Below are 16,758 nucleotides of genomic sequence, written 5' to 3'. Positions count from 1 at the left end.
GGGGGCCGGCCCCTCTAGGTTTGTTCTTAATGGCACTGTTTTATTCAGAATATCTCTTTGTTTTTAGAGTAAGCCCCAGTCCCCAAAGAGAATTGCTTCTCTTCCCATCAACAATGGCTCCAGAGAAAATGGGATCCATGAGGAACAAGACCAAGAGCCACAGGATCTCTTTGCAGGTGAGTATGGACTCATAACTTATAATAGGAATCTTCACATTGCTGAGTTAAAGTGAAAAACCAAAAAAGGGGTCCCGCCTGGTGGTGCAGCAGTTAAATTCGCACATTCCGTTTCAGCGGCCCAGGGCTCACCAGTTCGGATCCTGGGTGTGGACCTACGTGCTTCTTATCCAGCCATGCTGTGGCAGGTGTCCTACATATAAAGTAGAGTAAGATGGGCACAGGTGTCAGCTCAGGGTCAGTCTTCCTCAGCAAAAAGAGGAGGATTGGCAGCAGATGTTAGCTCAGGGCTGATCTTCCTCAAAAAAAAAGAGTAAAATAGTATATTTACATATTTGAAATGTAACTCTATGTAAGATATGATTGTGGAGGAGTCCCAAACCTGTAAAATGCAGTCCCTGCCATCAAGATTCCTGCAGGATGGGGGCCAGCCCTATGGCCGAGTGATTGGGTTTGCACGCTCCATTTCGGCTGCCCAGGGTTTCGCTGGTTCGGATCCTGGGCGTGGACGTGGCACCGCTTGTCAGGCCATGCTGAGGTGGTGTCCCACATGCCACAACTAGAAGGACCCACAACTCAAACGTGCAGCTATGTACTAGGGGGATTTGGGGCGAAAAAGCAGAAAAAAAAAAAAGATTGGTGACAGTTGTTAGGTGCCAATCTTTAAAAAATAAAAAATAAAATAAAAAATAAATTTTAATGCCTAAAAATGGTGCAAAGCGCTCTTTTAAAAGTCCCCTCTCTAGAACACCTAGGGAATGAGTTATTCTCAACTGGATTTTCCCAGATATACAAAGGTGACTCTTAAGCGCTACTTTTTAAAAACTATTTGCATTAGAAAGATTTTTCAGATATTACATGTCTTTTTATCCCTCTTGGACAGCATATATTAAACATATCTTAATCCTTGCAAGATGATCTAAAATTAAAATTGTGAATAATTCTTAAACTGCTAAAACAGCAGCGCCATCCTCATGTGTGGCAAACAGTGCCTTTTCCCAAGCATTACTGTGTTTGTATCTTGGGTCCATTTTTTCTAGCTTACAGTTTTCCTGACTCTTCCTTTGATGTCATTTTTTGCTGTCGGTGTACCTGCCTTTTCTATCATAGTGGCTTGTAAAGCAGATAGACGCACTTATTCTTTTACACATAGTTATAAAAAGAATAAATAGGGTTTATATAACGTTTCAAAGGAATACTCCTGAGAATAAAGTAAATTGGCACACTTACTTTGACTGTGTAGTCTTTTTGCGTGATACCTGATTCTTGCCTAAATTTTAGGTAGAGGGTAGCCAAGTGGTTGTATTTGGGAATGAAACAGGTTGCTCTCCTAAACTTATGCTAGACAAACACCTCTTTTACTATCCTCCCATTTTAGCCACGTAAAAATTTCTTCACTCTTAATCTGAGAACCTCTAAGTATTGAGAGTAGTTGCCGTTGTTCTTGTCTCTTAACCTATAGAACTGCAGTTTAGCCATCAAAGACCCATTATTGACCTTCATTATAAAATGTCAACTATTTTTAGATGCCACAGTGGAGCTATCCCTGGACAGCACACAAAATAATCAGAAGAAGGTACCAGCCAAAACGCTCATTTCTCTTCCTCCACAGGAAGCCATAAATTCTTCTAAGCCACAACCAAGCTCTGAGGAGGTGAGAATCTATGCTGTTGGTCTTGTTTCTTTTGGATTTTTAGGACTGTGCTGCCAGTCTGAAATTCAGTTGAGCATGAACCTTGAGAAAATATTTATGACTCTTGAAGAAGACCTTTATGGTTAATGGACAGCCAGAGTCCAATAAAGGACTCTTTCTTGGGCAAAGTGTCTATTGCCTTGCCCAGAGGTCAGCACAAAGGCTTTCAATGGTCACTAATGATTTTTAGTGTGTGAAGCTCCCGTATTAAAGAGTATAGTCTCTCCTCATTCCCTCCTTAGCCTGAGAGAGGTAAGTCTTCCAAAACCGAGTAATTATTCATTATGATCAAAATAAGGTTTTAAGAGAATAGATGTAACAAAGACCTTTGAGCAGGCTCCAGCTTAAAACTGTGGGAGTTGGTTCATTGGGATTGTTGGGAATGGACGGAACTGAACACTGATTCATTGAAGGATTTATCTTGATGTTATTTTATTGATATAAGATTAATACAGGGTGAAATTAATAGCCTTTTTTTATATCAACTCTCATGATTTGTCTTCTCTTTAAAAGCTAGAAGAAGAAGAACAGGAAGACCATTTTGATTTGACAGTTGGTATAACTGATCCTGAGAAGATAGGTAAGTAAGATAGTAAGATAGGTACTTGGGACTCCTTGTGATGTTAAGATGTGGCTGTGGAAAGCATAGTTAGCTAATTTCTAGATGGTTACCTCCAGAGCCGAACTAGCCAGTGTGAAGTACTGCATTATTATCTTTCCTGTGAAATTACACCCCTTGCTATGCTTCTAAGGCCTGAAACAGCAGTCACCCAGCACTTTATTTAGGCTTTTCTTGGCTTTAGGAAAAAAAATCAGAGGCGTCAAATACTATTAGAATCCTTTTTTAAAAACCCAGCCATTGCCTTCTCCCACAGAATTGATGAAACCATTTTACTCCCTTTTAAGATCATAAATTCCAGGGCCAGTCTGGTGGCGTAGTGGTTAAATTTGCATATTCTGCTTCGGCAGCCCAGGGTTTGCCAGTTCAGATCCTGGGTGTGGACCTACACACTACTTATAAAGCCGTGCTGTGGTAGGCGTCCCACATATAAAGTAGAGGAAGATGGTCATGGATGTTAGCTCAGGGCCAATCTTCCTCAGCAAAAAGAGGAGGATTGGTGGCACATGTTAGCTCAGGGCTGATCTTCCTCAAAAAAAGAAAAAAGATCATAAATTCTGTTTAAACACCCTAAAAACACATGTTCTAAAATTTGGGACTACTGAATTTATTTTTCCCTCAAGAAGTTTGGAATTCTTGTTACATGTCGTTTATCGTGTACTTTTGATATCCTAAAGAAATGAGGAAGTCTGCATCTCTCTTTCAAAGGTAAAGAGTAAAGGACCCAGGTTGAATTTTGGTCAAATTGAAATTAGATTTTCAAAAAGAGCACTTAACTTTGGCCAAAACTTGGATTTTGGAAGTAGCCTTTCTGTGTCCCAAGCTTGTGAAAGCTATTAGTGAGCAGAGAGCAACAGGCCTTGACTTTCCTTGTTCCAGGTTCCCCTGACAGAAGAGGCTATACAGAGCCTTATCCTCCTAAACAGGGGTGGTGTTTATATGATTAAGAGGAAAAATGTAATTTCCAACACCCTTTGTCTATTCTGAAGAACAAGAATTTATAAAGACTTTATGCCAAAATGGTTTGTCGTTAAACTGTTGAGTTTTACTTTTCCTGGACTGTTGCACTGGTAGGATGTTTATGAGCGTCTTAGACAATTCCCTCATCCAATAATAGAGGAAACTGAGAACCAATAGGTAATAAGTAGTTTTCCTGTCTGGTCACAATGCGGTCCGTGGTAGAGCCTGGACCAGAACTTTGGATAACATGTTTAGGATTCTCTCTTGCCTCTGTAATATCTGTGAATATTCTATAGGCACATTGATTTTAAGCTAGTTATTAGCTGCTTTAAATTCTTGGTAGAATAAGATAAACTGTAAGTAAATAATACTAATTGTTTTAATATTTAAAAGTCATGACGTTTGAACCAGGAGAGAGAGGGAGTATATTAGTTTCCTAGGGCTTCTGTAACAAAGTACCGCAAATGGGGTGGCTTAAAACAGAAATAAATTCGCTCAGAGTTCTGGAGGCCGGAAGTCTGAAATCATGGTGTCACTGAGGCCATGCTCCCCTGGAGGCACTAGGGAAGGGCTCTTCCATGCCTCTCCCCTAGATCCTGGTAGCCTCAGGCATTCCTTGGCTTGTAGATGCATCATTTCAGTCTCTGCCTTCATTGTCACATGGCATTCTGCCTGAGTGTCTTCACCTCATCTTCCCTCTATGCGTGTCTGTCTCTGTTCAAATTTCCCTTTTTTTAAGGACACCGGTCATACTGAATTAGGGCCCACCCTGCTGACCTCATTTTCACTTGAGTACTTCTATAAAGACCCTATTTCCAAATAAGGTCACATTCTGAGATACTCAGGGTTAGGGCTTTCAACGTATCTTTTGTTGTTGTCGTTGTTAGTGCTGTGGAGTCAATTCTGACTCCTAGCGATCCTGTGTACAGCAGAGCTGAACGCTGCTTGGTCTTTTTGCGCCATCCTTTCACCTTCCAGCGCTATATCAGACAATGCTCCACTGCTATGCACAGGGTTTTCATGGCCCATTTTTTCAGGAGTGGATGACCTCTTCCTTCTCCCTAGTCTGTCTTATTCTGGAAGCTCCACTGAAGCCTCTCCACTGTGGGTGACCCTGCTGGTATTTGAAATACCAGTGGCATAGCTTTCAGCATCACAGCAACGTGCAGCCACCACAGTATGACACCAACGGGATGGTGGTGTGGTTCCCTGACCAGGAAATGAACCTGAGCCCTGGTGGTGAAAGCACCTCATCTTAACCATTAGACAACTAGGGCTGGCTTTTTTATTTTGAGGGGGACAAAAATTCAACCCATAGCAGTAATTTAAACATCCCGTGGGTCACATTGATTTAAACACGAATCACCTTTGATGAGAAGCCTTCATCCACTTGTACCATAGTCTAGATTCTTAGACATGTTGATGCCAACAAGCTAGCTACTTAGAAGCATTTTCATATTCAGGGCCTGATCTTCATAACAACACCTTCTGTTTGTGTGGGCTGTTTATTCAACATGTGCTTCTTATTCATGCACACATCTAAATAAATCAGAATCCTACTTCTACCAGGATAAGCTTTTTAGAGCTTTAGTAATTTGCATGTGCCATCTTGAACTTTCTGAAATTATTTAGGAAATGAAGGTAAATGTAAAACTGCTATATTACTGACCCATTTCTAAGTCTTATGAACTCTGTATGTACATGCAAGTATGTCTCTTTTCTCACACATTGCCTCAGTAAAAGCAGCTGACATGCAAAGTGTCTGAAGATCCTGCTTTGCTACTGTGTTTTGTGTGTATTTGCATGTAGACTTTCTTTAATTGCAGGTACTAAATTATGGGATGGACCTTCTGGATGTTTGACCATGACTATTCAACTGTGAATAAAATTTTGAATACTTTATCCTTAAAGTAAATTTAGATTTTTATTTCCTTCTATCAGTGGTAAGCATCCTTAATAGTACTAGGCAGTGTAGTATAAGTGTTTTAGAGGAGAACTAATGGTGGTAATCAGTATAAAGTAAGTTCTAATGCTTATTTGCTTATCATTTCTGTTTTATACACACTCTTTTGATAGGGGCTGGAGAGGTAGAGAAAGCAAGTCCTCTACTCTTGTATAATCTCCAACTTCTCTGTGTACTTTATAAAAGTAGACATTCCCCGCCATCTTATGGAAACCAAGTTGCAATAGGTGATCCTGCTAATCCACTACTGCACCTTGTTTCCCCCGGCCCACACTCCAGGACCAGTTCAGAAGCTTAAGCAGCTAGTAATTGTTGACCTAGGTTTTCCTGTTTGGTGTGGGGAAGAATTGAGGGGTGGAGAGGAAGGGAACAAACCAACTCAAAATGCCAGAGTCCAGCACTGGAGCTTTGTCTGACTAGATTCCAATGTATGTCTTTTCAGTGCTCAGGGAGTCAATGGTGCCTTTATGTTCCCAAGTGGTCTAGGTCAGGACACTGCCACAGAGAAAAACAATTGCTTGAATCCCAAATTATTTAACAGTCAAAGGCTTTTTCAGAAAAAAATTCCTGCAGGAAAGAGAGATTTGTGTGATATTAGGCAGCCAAAGTATCTTCCTGCCAGGCCCTTTGCTCTGGGTGAACATACTAGATGAGAGAGGTCAGTGTCCCCCAGCACCAATGGAGGAGGCCGTGAAGTATTTCTGAAAGAGCAAACAGCCCAGAGCTAGCTTAGGGTAGAACTACTTGTTTCCTTTTACATCAGTTGCTTCCTTCTCCTCCTCCTACTTTATACAGCAAGAGAATTGTTTGGTTTTAGACAGATGTGTATAACCAGCCCAAATATTGGCATGGTAACAACTGATGGATTGTCAGTATCCACTGCTTCTTTGTGGAGGGTATAAATGGAGCCTGGCTTTGGAACAGGAGGCTGACTCTCTTGTCTGACTCAAATTGGGGCCTTGCCAGCATCCATGGGGGCCTGATATGTGCCACAGAGGCTCTGAGGAAAAGTAGGAGCTGGATTGCAGGATAGTATATAAAGCTTGGAGATGAAACAAGCATCCTTCTTATACAGGGCTCCTGTGGCTTATGACCCTGGTTAAATGTTAGCAAGATTAGCACTGCTTGGGTTTACAAAATAATCCTCTCCTGCTTTCTTGTTCTCCCACAGGGGATGGTATGAACGCCTATGTAGCCTACAAAGTTACAACACAGGTGAGTCCAGGGGACCCTGCTGATGGCCACCTTAATAGACCTGGGTGCTTATACCAAGAAGGTCATCATTCAGATTATTTCTGGGTATTTCTTTAGTTTCTTTGCCAACATCTTCCTTCAAGTTTACTCAATATGGAGCAAGCCTGCATCCCCTTGGTAATATCATCTGAGCCTTTCCACTTTCTTCCAGAGAGCTAACACTTCAGTGTGAAACTTTGTAAGTTTTATTAAGACATGCAGTGTATCTGATATAGTCCCATTCCTCTTAGGAACTATGTTGCTTAGAGCTAGTTTGGCAGATTGACCCAAACTATATCACCTGTTTAAAAATCATCAGTTCTTCTGAGGTTTCCTATATGGAGCTTCTTTTAATACTTTCCCTAACCTTTGCCCCTCAGGTCTGGTCTTCCTTTTTTATATAATATTAATGCATACAAACTTACACAATGTTGTATGCAGGTTGTGAAGCATAAAAAGTGAAGCCCCGAACCTACCACCAGTCTTAAGATGAGTACCATTGAATTCACCTGCGTGTTTTTCCCTGTCATATCCCCTGCCTCACACCTTAGAGGCACCCACTCTCCTGAGTTGTCTCTCATTTCCTTTATAAACAGTCTTCACATATGTATCTCTAAAAAATAGACTGTTTTGCTTTGTTCTTGAATTTCATAAAAATGGTATCATGCTGAAAATAGTGCTTTCTTTACTAGCATTGTTTCTCAGACCATCCATGTTGTGTGTAGCTGTAATTAGTCCATGTGTGATTATAACATAACATATTTATCCATTTTCCTGTTGTGAATATTTGGCATGTTTCCAGTTTTTGTAATTATGAGCATTCTTGCACATGTCTCCTAATGTACACATAGAAGAATTTCTCTAGGATATGTAATCAGGAGTAATCACCCTGGGTCATGGGTAGTGCAAATGGTGAAGAAAAGGAATACAAACTATTTTTTAAAGTCTGTACCAGTTTATACTCCCATTGGCAGTGTGTAAAAGTTCCCATTGAGGGGCCGGCCTGGTGGCGCAGCAGTTAAGTTCGCGCGTTCTGCTTCTCGGCGGTCCGGGGTTCGCCGGTTCGGATCCTGGGTGCGGACATGGCACCGCTTGGCTAATGCCATGCTGTGGTGGGTGTCCCACGTATAATGTGGAGGAAGATGGGCATGGATGTTGGCTCAGGGCCAGTCTTCCTCAGAAAAAAGAGGAGGATTGGCAGTAGTTAGCTCAGGGCTAATATTCCTCACAAAAAAAAAAGTTCCCATTGATACACTTCCTTGCCAACAATTGCCAAAAAAAGCCAACTTCCTTAAATTTTGCCAGCTGGTGAGTATTAAATGATTTCTTGTTATGATGTAGGCCTAGTCTTTTTTACTAGGCCTTTTTTACTTGAAGTCTCCTGTGTATTGTCTCTCCACTACCTGTTGGCCTGCCTCCTGTGAGTTCTAGATTCTGTGACACTTCAGAGGTTAAAATATCTACAGTGTAGACGTTTCATGTGATCCTCCCCCTTAGGAGCACTGTTTAGTCTGTCTTCTGTTTAGTTTGGCTGCTTTAATTCCAGCAGCTAATATCCTTAATAAGTCAGTGCAGGATGAATGGGTTACAGGTGACCATAGAATTCTAGCTTTAAACTAGACTTCAACATCTTTTTCCTTAGAGCAAGAGTCCTTAACCTGGGAATGAAACTGTATTTGAATTTAATTAGTTGCCTTTGTAATTTTATATATTTTATTGTATGCATTTAAAATCATTATTCTGGGAAGGGCTTCATAGACTCCCAGACAGCCAGAGGGGAACTGTAGATCAAAAAAGTTTAGGAATCTCAGCCTTGGAGAAAGTTATTTACCAGGTGGCTAAAGGATCTGGGAAATAGATTCCTTTGATAGTTATTTACCAGGTGGCTCCGGATGACTTTGAAGATACTCATTCATCCCCTATTTGGAATGAAATTGCCTTGTGTTTTTTCTATCCTTAAGACAAGCTTACCAATGTTCAGAAGTAAACAGTTTGCAGTGAAAAGAAGATTTAGTGACTTTCTGGGTCTTTATGAGAAGCTTTCAGAGAAACACTCTCAGAATGGCTTCATTGTCCCTCCTCCACCCGAGAAGAGCCTAATAGGTAAGAGCCTGTGTCTTTTATTCAGCTTGGATTTTTTCCCTTGCATTCTTTCTGCAATATACTTTCTGTTAATGAGTGTAGAATCTTGTGGTTAGAAAAGAAATATTTCCAGCATTTTCCTATAAATCTCATGGGGTCTAGGGAAATAGCATGTTTTGATATGTCCTCTTTCCTTGGATGCAGTAGGAGGCTCTGGTTTTAGCTTCCACAGTTGTGTGTGTTTGTGTTGGTGTTGGTATCCAAGAGTCTTAAATGACTGCTGTTCCCTCCAGATTGAAATGTACTCGATTGGATAAGGGTGAGGGGGCCGCAAGGAACCTACACGTTACCATCAATTGATGTTTGTTAATCTACGCTTAGAGTCCCATGGCCTCCTTTTAGAAAACATGCTCTGCAAGTCCCAGAGTTTCAAACTTTCAGCATTTCAAGACTAGTTTAAAAAATGACTCTCATGTAAAGAACTTTTGTTCATACCTGTTGGTGACACAGAAGCAACCTTTGGCTTTTGTAGTGTTTTGTAGTGCTGTCTTCATTGCCTTTCCTCCTAGGGTTGTTTTTTCTTTTTTACAGGTTTATCTTTTTCATGATTTTGTGGTTATTTTTGCTTTTTAAATTCCATTTCAGGAATGACAAAAGTAAAAGTTGGGAAGGAAGATTCTTCTTCTGCAGAATTTCTTGAAAAACGGAGGGCTGCTCTAGAAAGGTAGGTGCCGTGCACCCATTTTCCTGAATAACATGAGAATAAGTGAAAAGCTGAAACTGAGACTTCATTATGAGACATTCACTGGAGTTAATAGAGATGAAACTTGAGTGAATTATATATTCACACACTGTGTTATCTCTAACCCTCCTTAAGTCCCTTGCCTTCCCTCCTTAGGAATAGACCATCTTCTTTTCTTTCCCCATCCTGAGTTAGCAGACAGTCACATTCTCCTTCTTGGACAATCAAATATGAATGACTCTTAGGTCTCTTTCTGAATAGTTGTTTTTCTTCCCTTTTTGGAAATATGAAGACATGAACTTGAAGGTGGTTATAAGCAGTCATACTTAAGTGCCTTATCTGAGGACATTTTAAAGTAAGGAAAGACTGCCGGCACTGTATGACACCCAAAACCTGTCAGGCCAGGTCGACTAACCAGATAACTGCTTACCCTGTAGGTACCTTCAGAGGATTGTGAATCATCCCACCATGTTACAGGACCCCGATGTCAGGGAGTTCTTGGAAAAAGAAGAGGTTAGTGTTGTGCGAACTGAACTTCATGATTGATTTCTACCCCCAGTGAATTGAAACTAGTTCATTCAACAACTGTTTGAGCACTTAACATGCAGAGAGCCTTTTACCAGACTATATCCTAGTTTGTAAGCCCCCAAGAGTGTCAAGTATTTTTCAGCCTTTGAAATTAAAGAAGTTCTGCCTGTAGTCAAAAGCAACTGGTTGTAGAGGTCAAACTGCAGCCTAGTGTTGTCTTACTGGATCAACGCAATGATCTATTTGGCAAGTCCTTGGCGTGTCTTTCCTAGTTTACTACTTGGCTCAAATTGAATGCTTATTTTGTTCCAGGAGCTGAGGGGCACTCGTTCAAAACCAGTTACTATAGACCACAGAACTGCCATGTAGCAAAAGTGTTGATTCAAGTGGGCAGTCTTTTTTTTACAGGCTATGTGTAGGCTATTCATGATTGTGAAAAATTGGAGACAGCCCACTTGCTAACAATTGAAGAATTAATTAAGTAAAATATATCACTATAACAAATACTTTATTCTCATCATAAACAAAGTATACAGAAATGTTCATGTATATTTGTTGGAAGCGTATATTAAAAGAATTATGAAAAGTGAAACTTGAAACAGCTGTTAGTCATTAAGGATCGAAAGAAACAACAGAATAAAACAATGTTGTGGGACCGGCCCAGTGGTGCAGTGGTTAAGTTCGCACGTTCTGCTTCTCGGCGGCCTGGAGTTCACCGGTTTGGATCCCAGGTGTGGACATGGCACCGCTTGGCACGCTATGCTGTGGTAGGCGTCCCACGTATAAAGTAGAGGAAGATGGGCACAGATGTTAGCTCAGGGCTAGTCTTCCTCAGCAAAAAAGAGGAGCACTGGCAGTAGTTAGCTCAGGGCTAATCTTCCTCAAAAAACAAAAACAAATAAAACAGTGTATCTCGTAGGAAAGAAAACTAGAAGGAAATAAGTGACAGGGTGGGATTATTATTTTGTATTTATTTTTTAATTTAATTTTTAAATTTTAATTTGTGTATATTATGTACTACTCTAATGAAAAAAATGACACTAGGTATATGGGTTTTTTCCCTCCAAAATGAAATTTTTTAGTTAAAAAATCTTTTCATTCCCCCTCTGGGATTCCTAAATACATTCTTCCTTTTCACCCCCTGATCCTCACTTCATGTCCCTAGAATAGCGTTTGAGGCGACACTATTGACACTTTGGGCTGAATCATTCTTTGGTGTGGGGGACTGTCCTGTGCATTGTAGGTTTAGCAGCATCCTAGGCCTCTATCCACGACATGCCGCCAGTAGCCCCTCCCACCCAGTTTTAACAGCCAAAATTATCTCCAGACATGGCCAAATGGCCCCTAGAGGGCAAAATGGCCCCAAGTTAAGAACTACTGCCCTGAGTCCTGAGCACTAAAATCTAATTTTTCAGCCTAGTGTACTATATATACTGTAGATTCTTCAGCATCCCTTCCATGACTAAGTAGTGGTAAGACTGAGCCAATCAAATTATTTCTAAATATTTGACATGCTTGGCTTAACTAGATCATCCCTAAAAATAGCTTCAGTCTGAATAAATAATGCTCCTGTCTTTGGACCTTTGTTCACTGAAGAAAATCCAAATGGAATCACAGCGCAACTTCAAAGTCTTTCAAGACCTTAAGTCCAGCTGTGTGCAGAGTAAGCTAATCCAGAGGAACTTTTGACTTTTCATAAAAGCATGCTTGGTATTTAAGCAGTTCATGCCTGGGTGGGCAGACGATCTCAGTGTGAGGTCACCTGGCCACATGATACTCACACTCTACTTCCTTTCTGCACACAATATCAAAAGCTGAAAATTTTGCTGATTCTGTTTAAGTGGTCCTTTGATTTTTCTTTATGTGCTAGTTATGGATTTGTCTAACTCCCTTTGAAAACAACAATCTATAGTTCAAATAATTTGTTTAGCAAGTTTTGGGCATGCCATCTGATGAATACTAATTCTTCTGAACCTAAAATAGGGGCAGCAGATAACTTGCCATCCCCGCCTTCTTGGTCTTCTAGCTGCCACGCGCTGTGGGTACCCAGACATTGAGTGGCGCTGGTCTCCTCAAGATGTTCAACAAAGCCACAGATGCGGTCAGCAAGATGACCATCAAGATGAATGAATCAGACATTGTGAGTAGCCCTGTGCCTCTCAGCTTACCCTGTCCGGTCATGCTTATGGGTCAGAAACCCTGAGGGGTCCTGAAATTTCTGAGATTTGAGACTTTATTATTAAGATAGTTCAGTTCCTTTTTGAAAACACTGCTAAGGAAAGACTGTGCTCTACACCTGTGAGAGTGACCTCCATTAAAGCTCTGGGCTTGTGTGTTTCAGTGGTTTGAGGAGAAGCTCCAGGAGGTAGAGTGTGAGGAGCAGCGCTTACGGAAACTGCATGCTGTTGTAGAAACTCTAGTCAACCATAGGAAAGGTAACAACCTCTGAAATGCACTTGGAGGTGGGAAATTGATGTCTCCAGTGAGCTGGAGATGGGAGGGCATGCTGTTCTCAAGCCTCTCAGCCATTCAAGCTGAAGTTCTTAGCCCACCTGGTCCTTGGTGTTCTGATCAAAAAGATAGGCCCTGCATCTCCTGGCAGGAAACATGACTCAGACACTGTGGGCAATGTCCTTTCTACCTGGGAGGGGCAGGGAAGCCATCCTAGGTGCAGCTTGACCTGGACCTTGGGCTTTTGTTGGTATGATTTGAGTTACTGGCTTATATCCAAAATGATGTCACACACTTCAGCTCCCTGGTCACACGAGCAACGTGTAAATGCAGGGAAACCATTTATGTTTCCTAACTGTTCTTCACCTTTCGTTGGTGAGATTTTCTTAAGAGCTAGTGAAATTTGCCAACTTTGAATGCTTTCCTTCTCTGCCTTAAACATGTTGATAATCAGAAATGTAAACATTCAGAAAACCAGTAGAATGAAGCCAAAGTATCGCAAAATATGGCCCAGCCATGGACCAAATCTGGCCCTGAGCCTATTGCTGTGAGCTGGGAATGGTTTTTACATTTTTTAAAGGGATGAGTGAAAAAAAGAGAGAGAGAGTGTAACCATATGTGGCCTGCGAGACCTAAACTATCTGGCCCTTCACAAAAGAAGTTGATCCTGCTCTAGAACGTGCAGGACTATGCAGTGTACACATGCATTCACTCTTTCTCATGCAGACGGGATACTTATTGTGAGCTTTAACATAAAAATCAGGATCATTCCTTTGACTTGTTTGTATGAACTGGCCCCTGGTTCTCCAGGAATATTTGAGCTGCTGCTTCCAGGTAGGCCTAACCTGGTGAAACTATGACAGCTGGTGCCTCTCCCTGCTCGTGTGACCAGGCTGCATTCCCTTCATGTTCTGAATACAGTTGGCTGTGGTGTAAGTGACTGGGTTGCAGAGCCCACAGTTGCTAGATACGTAGGGGGCAGCGTTGCTGAGACATATCATGCAATGCCAGCTGACTTGTCCCTTTTCTTTTTTCTTTCTTTCTATTTTTTGGTGAGGAAGATTGGCTCTGAGCTAACATCTGTGCCAATCTTCCTCTGCTCTATATGTGGGACGCCACCACAGCATGGCTTGATGAGCGGTGCATAGGTCCGCGCCTGGGATGTGAACCGGCAAACCCTGGGCTGCCGAAGCGGAGTGCACAAACTTAACCACTGTGCCACCAGGCCGGCCCCTGACTTGTCCCTTTTCCTTGTGAGATCAGCCCTCTGCTATCTTCCTCCCTCCAGAGCTAGCGCTGAACACAGCCCAGTTTGCAAAGAGTCTAGCCATGCTTGGGAGCTCCGAGGACAACACAGCATTGTCACGGGCACTCTCCCAGCTGGCTGAGGTGGAAGAAAAAATTGAGCAGCTCCACCAGGAACAGGCCAACAATGACTTCTTCCTCCTTGCCGAGCTCCTGAGTGACTACATTCGCCTCCTGGCCATAGTCCGCGTAAGCTTCTATTTCCTTTCCTCTTTCTCCTCCTTTTGCTTTAATTTACTCTTCCTCTTCCCAAGAAAGTTTCATCTGTTATAGCTCAAATAGGTGTAACTTTTTCTACTCTCAAGACAGAAGGGAACCATAAAATCCGTTTAACTGTTAGTCAGCACTGAGTCATTTTGAGGCCCAAAGCCAGTTTTTTAAGTGCATTTGGAGAAAAAACCACCCTTGAATTTCCAAGTAGGCCCCTCCTTATCGTTGAAGTTGGACAGCATCCTCTGTGCTCCTTTCTTCAAGCAAGGCTTATCACAGACCTGCTGTCTTGGCCCCCTGGAGCAGTGACTTCCTCAGTCCTTTGGTCTTTGCCTCCTTAACAGTAAGCTGCGGCTTCGCCCTGGTAAGAGCTCTTGCTGGCTTCCACTTATCCCTACAATGTGGGCAGTCAGGTAACTACACGAAACCGGCTTGGCCTTGCATGGAGGAGTGTGGCTAGGGACCTGAGAGAGCTTGTCACCAGAGCCCTTGGTATGCTGTGCTGACCACACTGATAACAATACTGCAGCCTGCCCCTCAGGTCGAGCACCTCACCTTTTCTCCTGGTGACCAGGGTCGACTGGTTTCCCTTGACCTTTCAGAATGGGCAAGGAAGCTTCACTGGGCAGTGGTATCAGCTCTCGCATGGCCTCCCTGAGATGGAGGAAAGAGCCAAGAGGGAGCCTGAGTCTGCCCCTGATCCAACTTGAGACCTGGATGTGTGAGCCTCTGGGTTGGAACAGAGCCACCCCGACTCCCTATCCCCCGAAGCTCCCCAACCAGTGAGCTCCTGTGTTGTCAAGGGCTGACTACTCCCAGGGCTCTCATTTCCTCCGTGATAAAGTTGCTTAATATAGCCTGAGAGATTGCTCATTGTCCTCTCCCTTTGCTATTTAGTTTGCTGCTAACTCCAGAGTGATAAGAGGCTGGAAAAATAACCTGCTTTGGAATTCTTCAAACTGGTCAGACAGCTTAGCCTAGAGCGCCATCCCAGGGAGGGGCTCTCTGGGGAAGCTTTCAGAGAGGAGCATTGTTTGGGGACTCTGGAGGACACAGCTCTTGAATAGGACTCCCAGGTGGAGTGGGCCCTGTGGACCCGGGTGAGGGAAGCCTCGCCTAAAGCTCCATTTGCCAGGGCTGGGCAGCGTGCCCTACAGCACAGGGGTGAGAACTGCTCTTTTCTCAGAGCTCTTTCACCTGTCCTCCTCATGGTCCTGAGCTGGGGATAGGATCGGAGAGATGAGCTCATGTCTCTTCTCTGCCCTTCCCTGACCCTCGAGCTGCACCACTGTTAGCCCAGAGGGTTAGGCTTGAGTCTTCCTTGGATGTGAGGTCACCCTTTACCTAATCCTTTGACTTTGAGCTGTTAAGAAATTACAGGTGAGCAGCAGTGACACTGCTGGGCAAGGTGAATTTGGTGGCATTTCATTCCCTAATGTTCAAGTTTTGGCAAAGGCCCGCACTAAGGAGGCCCAGAAAACATCCAGGGAACTTTTGCGGGCAAGGAGAGCAAATGGATCACGGCTGGGAAGTTGGCCCCAGGCACAGATCTTTCATCCAGGCCGCCTCTTGAGGCCTACAAAGCCGGTGAGGGGGTAGGAGATGGTTTGGTTGGGCCAACAGCTGTCTTCTGGAAATGTTGATTGTGGTCAGGGGACTGGAAACAGGGAAGACCAGTAAGTGGACTTTGGGGAGCTTCTTGGGGGCCTTGGTAGCCTAGAGCAGTTGAGTGTATGGATGAGATGAAAGCGGTATGGCCCTGTGGTGGCTTTAGGTGTTTATTTACAGATCTGTTGAGTTAACCCTGTCTACTATTTGGGTGTTAGTTTAAAGGTTGCTTCCCTAGGTTGACCTTCCTTGATGTATTTCCCAGGCTAAGCTAGGTTCCCAGTTTTTTTATACTACCCTGCTTGTTTTCTCTGAATTCTACATAGTGTAATTATTTAATCATAATTATTAATATAATGTCGGCTTTTTCTGTTAGATTATAAGATCCATGAAAGCAGGACCATGTGTTTCATTCCCACTGTATTAGTTCCTGGCACATGGCAGGCACTCAGGAAGTGTGTGGATTCATGGACTGACTGATCTGAGGGAGGCGATTAGGAAGCCGTAGTACTGGGCGCTGGCGTCAGGCCGCCTGCTGTGCTCCCAGCCATCCAGCCTTGAGAGTAGCATGAAGCAGCATGGCGCTGGCCCACTGGAGGCTTGGAGAGGAGTCTTACCGAGCCTGTGCTTTCAGTGTTAAACTTCCAGCTGGGCACTAACACATGGCTGCAGAACCTGCCCTTGCTCGCTCCTTCCCCAGCACAGCTGCTGGGAGACCCCCCTGAGGCAGAGCCAGCACAGCTCCTGAAGGGCTCGTGTGCTCTTCCCATCCCCCGCAGGCTGCCTTTGACCAGCGCATGAAGATGTGGCAGCGCTGGCAGGATGCTCAAGCCACACTGCAGAAGAAGCGGGAGGCTGAGGCTCGGCTGCTGTGGGCCAACAAACCTGACAAGCTGCAGCAGGCCAAGGATGAGATAGCAGAGGTGAGGCCCCCAAGGCAGCCCAGCAAGGGGCTTTCCGCTGGCTCCTGATTGAGCCTGGGTCCTGTCCTGCCCAGATGCTTGGAACCCTACAGCATGCAAGAGAGCTGATTGAACCTAAAGGACACTAGCTGTCGGGGAAGCCTCTGAGAATGAGTACAGGCTTGCCTTGAGGCCTCGCCCTCCTCCTCTCTTCCCGTTTCACCCCGACTTGCCACATCAGAATCTCTGCAGAAGGGTTCTGGCTGGGTCTTTGAAAAGCGCCATG

The 16,758-nt window shown here is 43.5% G+C and overlaps 1 protein-coding gene across 5 annotated transcripts in view; it reads left to right on the top strand.

The window, feature by feature from the left end:
• Positions 1–16,758, top strand: part of SNX1 (sorting nexin 1) — a 33,493-nt gene that overhangs the window by 14,691 nt on the left and 2,044 nt on the right. For 3 of the 5 annotated variants that reach the window (XM_070577497.1, XM_070577508.1, XM_008526986.2), the window contains exons 2-12: positions 68–176; positions 1,703–1,830; positions 2,383–2,449; positions 6,583–6,626; positions 8,606–8,747; positions 9,372–9,450; positions 9,906–9,981; positions 12,023–12,136; positions 12,338–12,431; positions 13,736–13,941; positions 16,350–16,493. In XM_070577497.1, the coding sequence (XP_070433598.1) occupies positions 68–176; positions 1,703–1,830; positions 2,383–2,449; positions 6,583–6,626; positions 8,606–8,747; positions 9,372–9,450; positions 9,906–9,981; positions 12,023–12,136; positions 12,338–12,431; positions 13,736–13,941; positions 16,350–16,493 (1,203 nt within the window). Of the gene's footprint in view, positions 1–67; positions 177–1,702; positions 1,831–2,382; positions 2,450–6,582; positions 6,627–8,605; positions 8,748–9,371; positions 9,451–9,905; positions 9,982–12,022; positions 12,137–12,337; positions 12,432–13,735; positions 13,942–14,230; positions 16,494–16,758 lie in introns of all 5 variants that reach the window. The other 2 variants (XR_011527561.1, XM_070577503.1) reach the window with 2 other exon arrangements.

This window comes from Equus przewalskii, chromosome 1 (assembly GCF_037783145.1).
Source record: "Equus przewalskii isolate Varuska chromosome 1, EquPr2, whole genome shotgun sequence".
NCBI classification, from domain to species: domain Eukaryota; kingdom Metazoa; phylum Chordata; class Mammalia; order Perissodactyla; family Equidae; genus Equus; species Equus przewalskii.
Note: the sequence above shows the minus strand (reverse complement) of the source record. Positions and strands in the feature narration are given on the sequence as shown.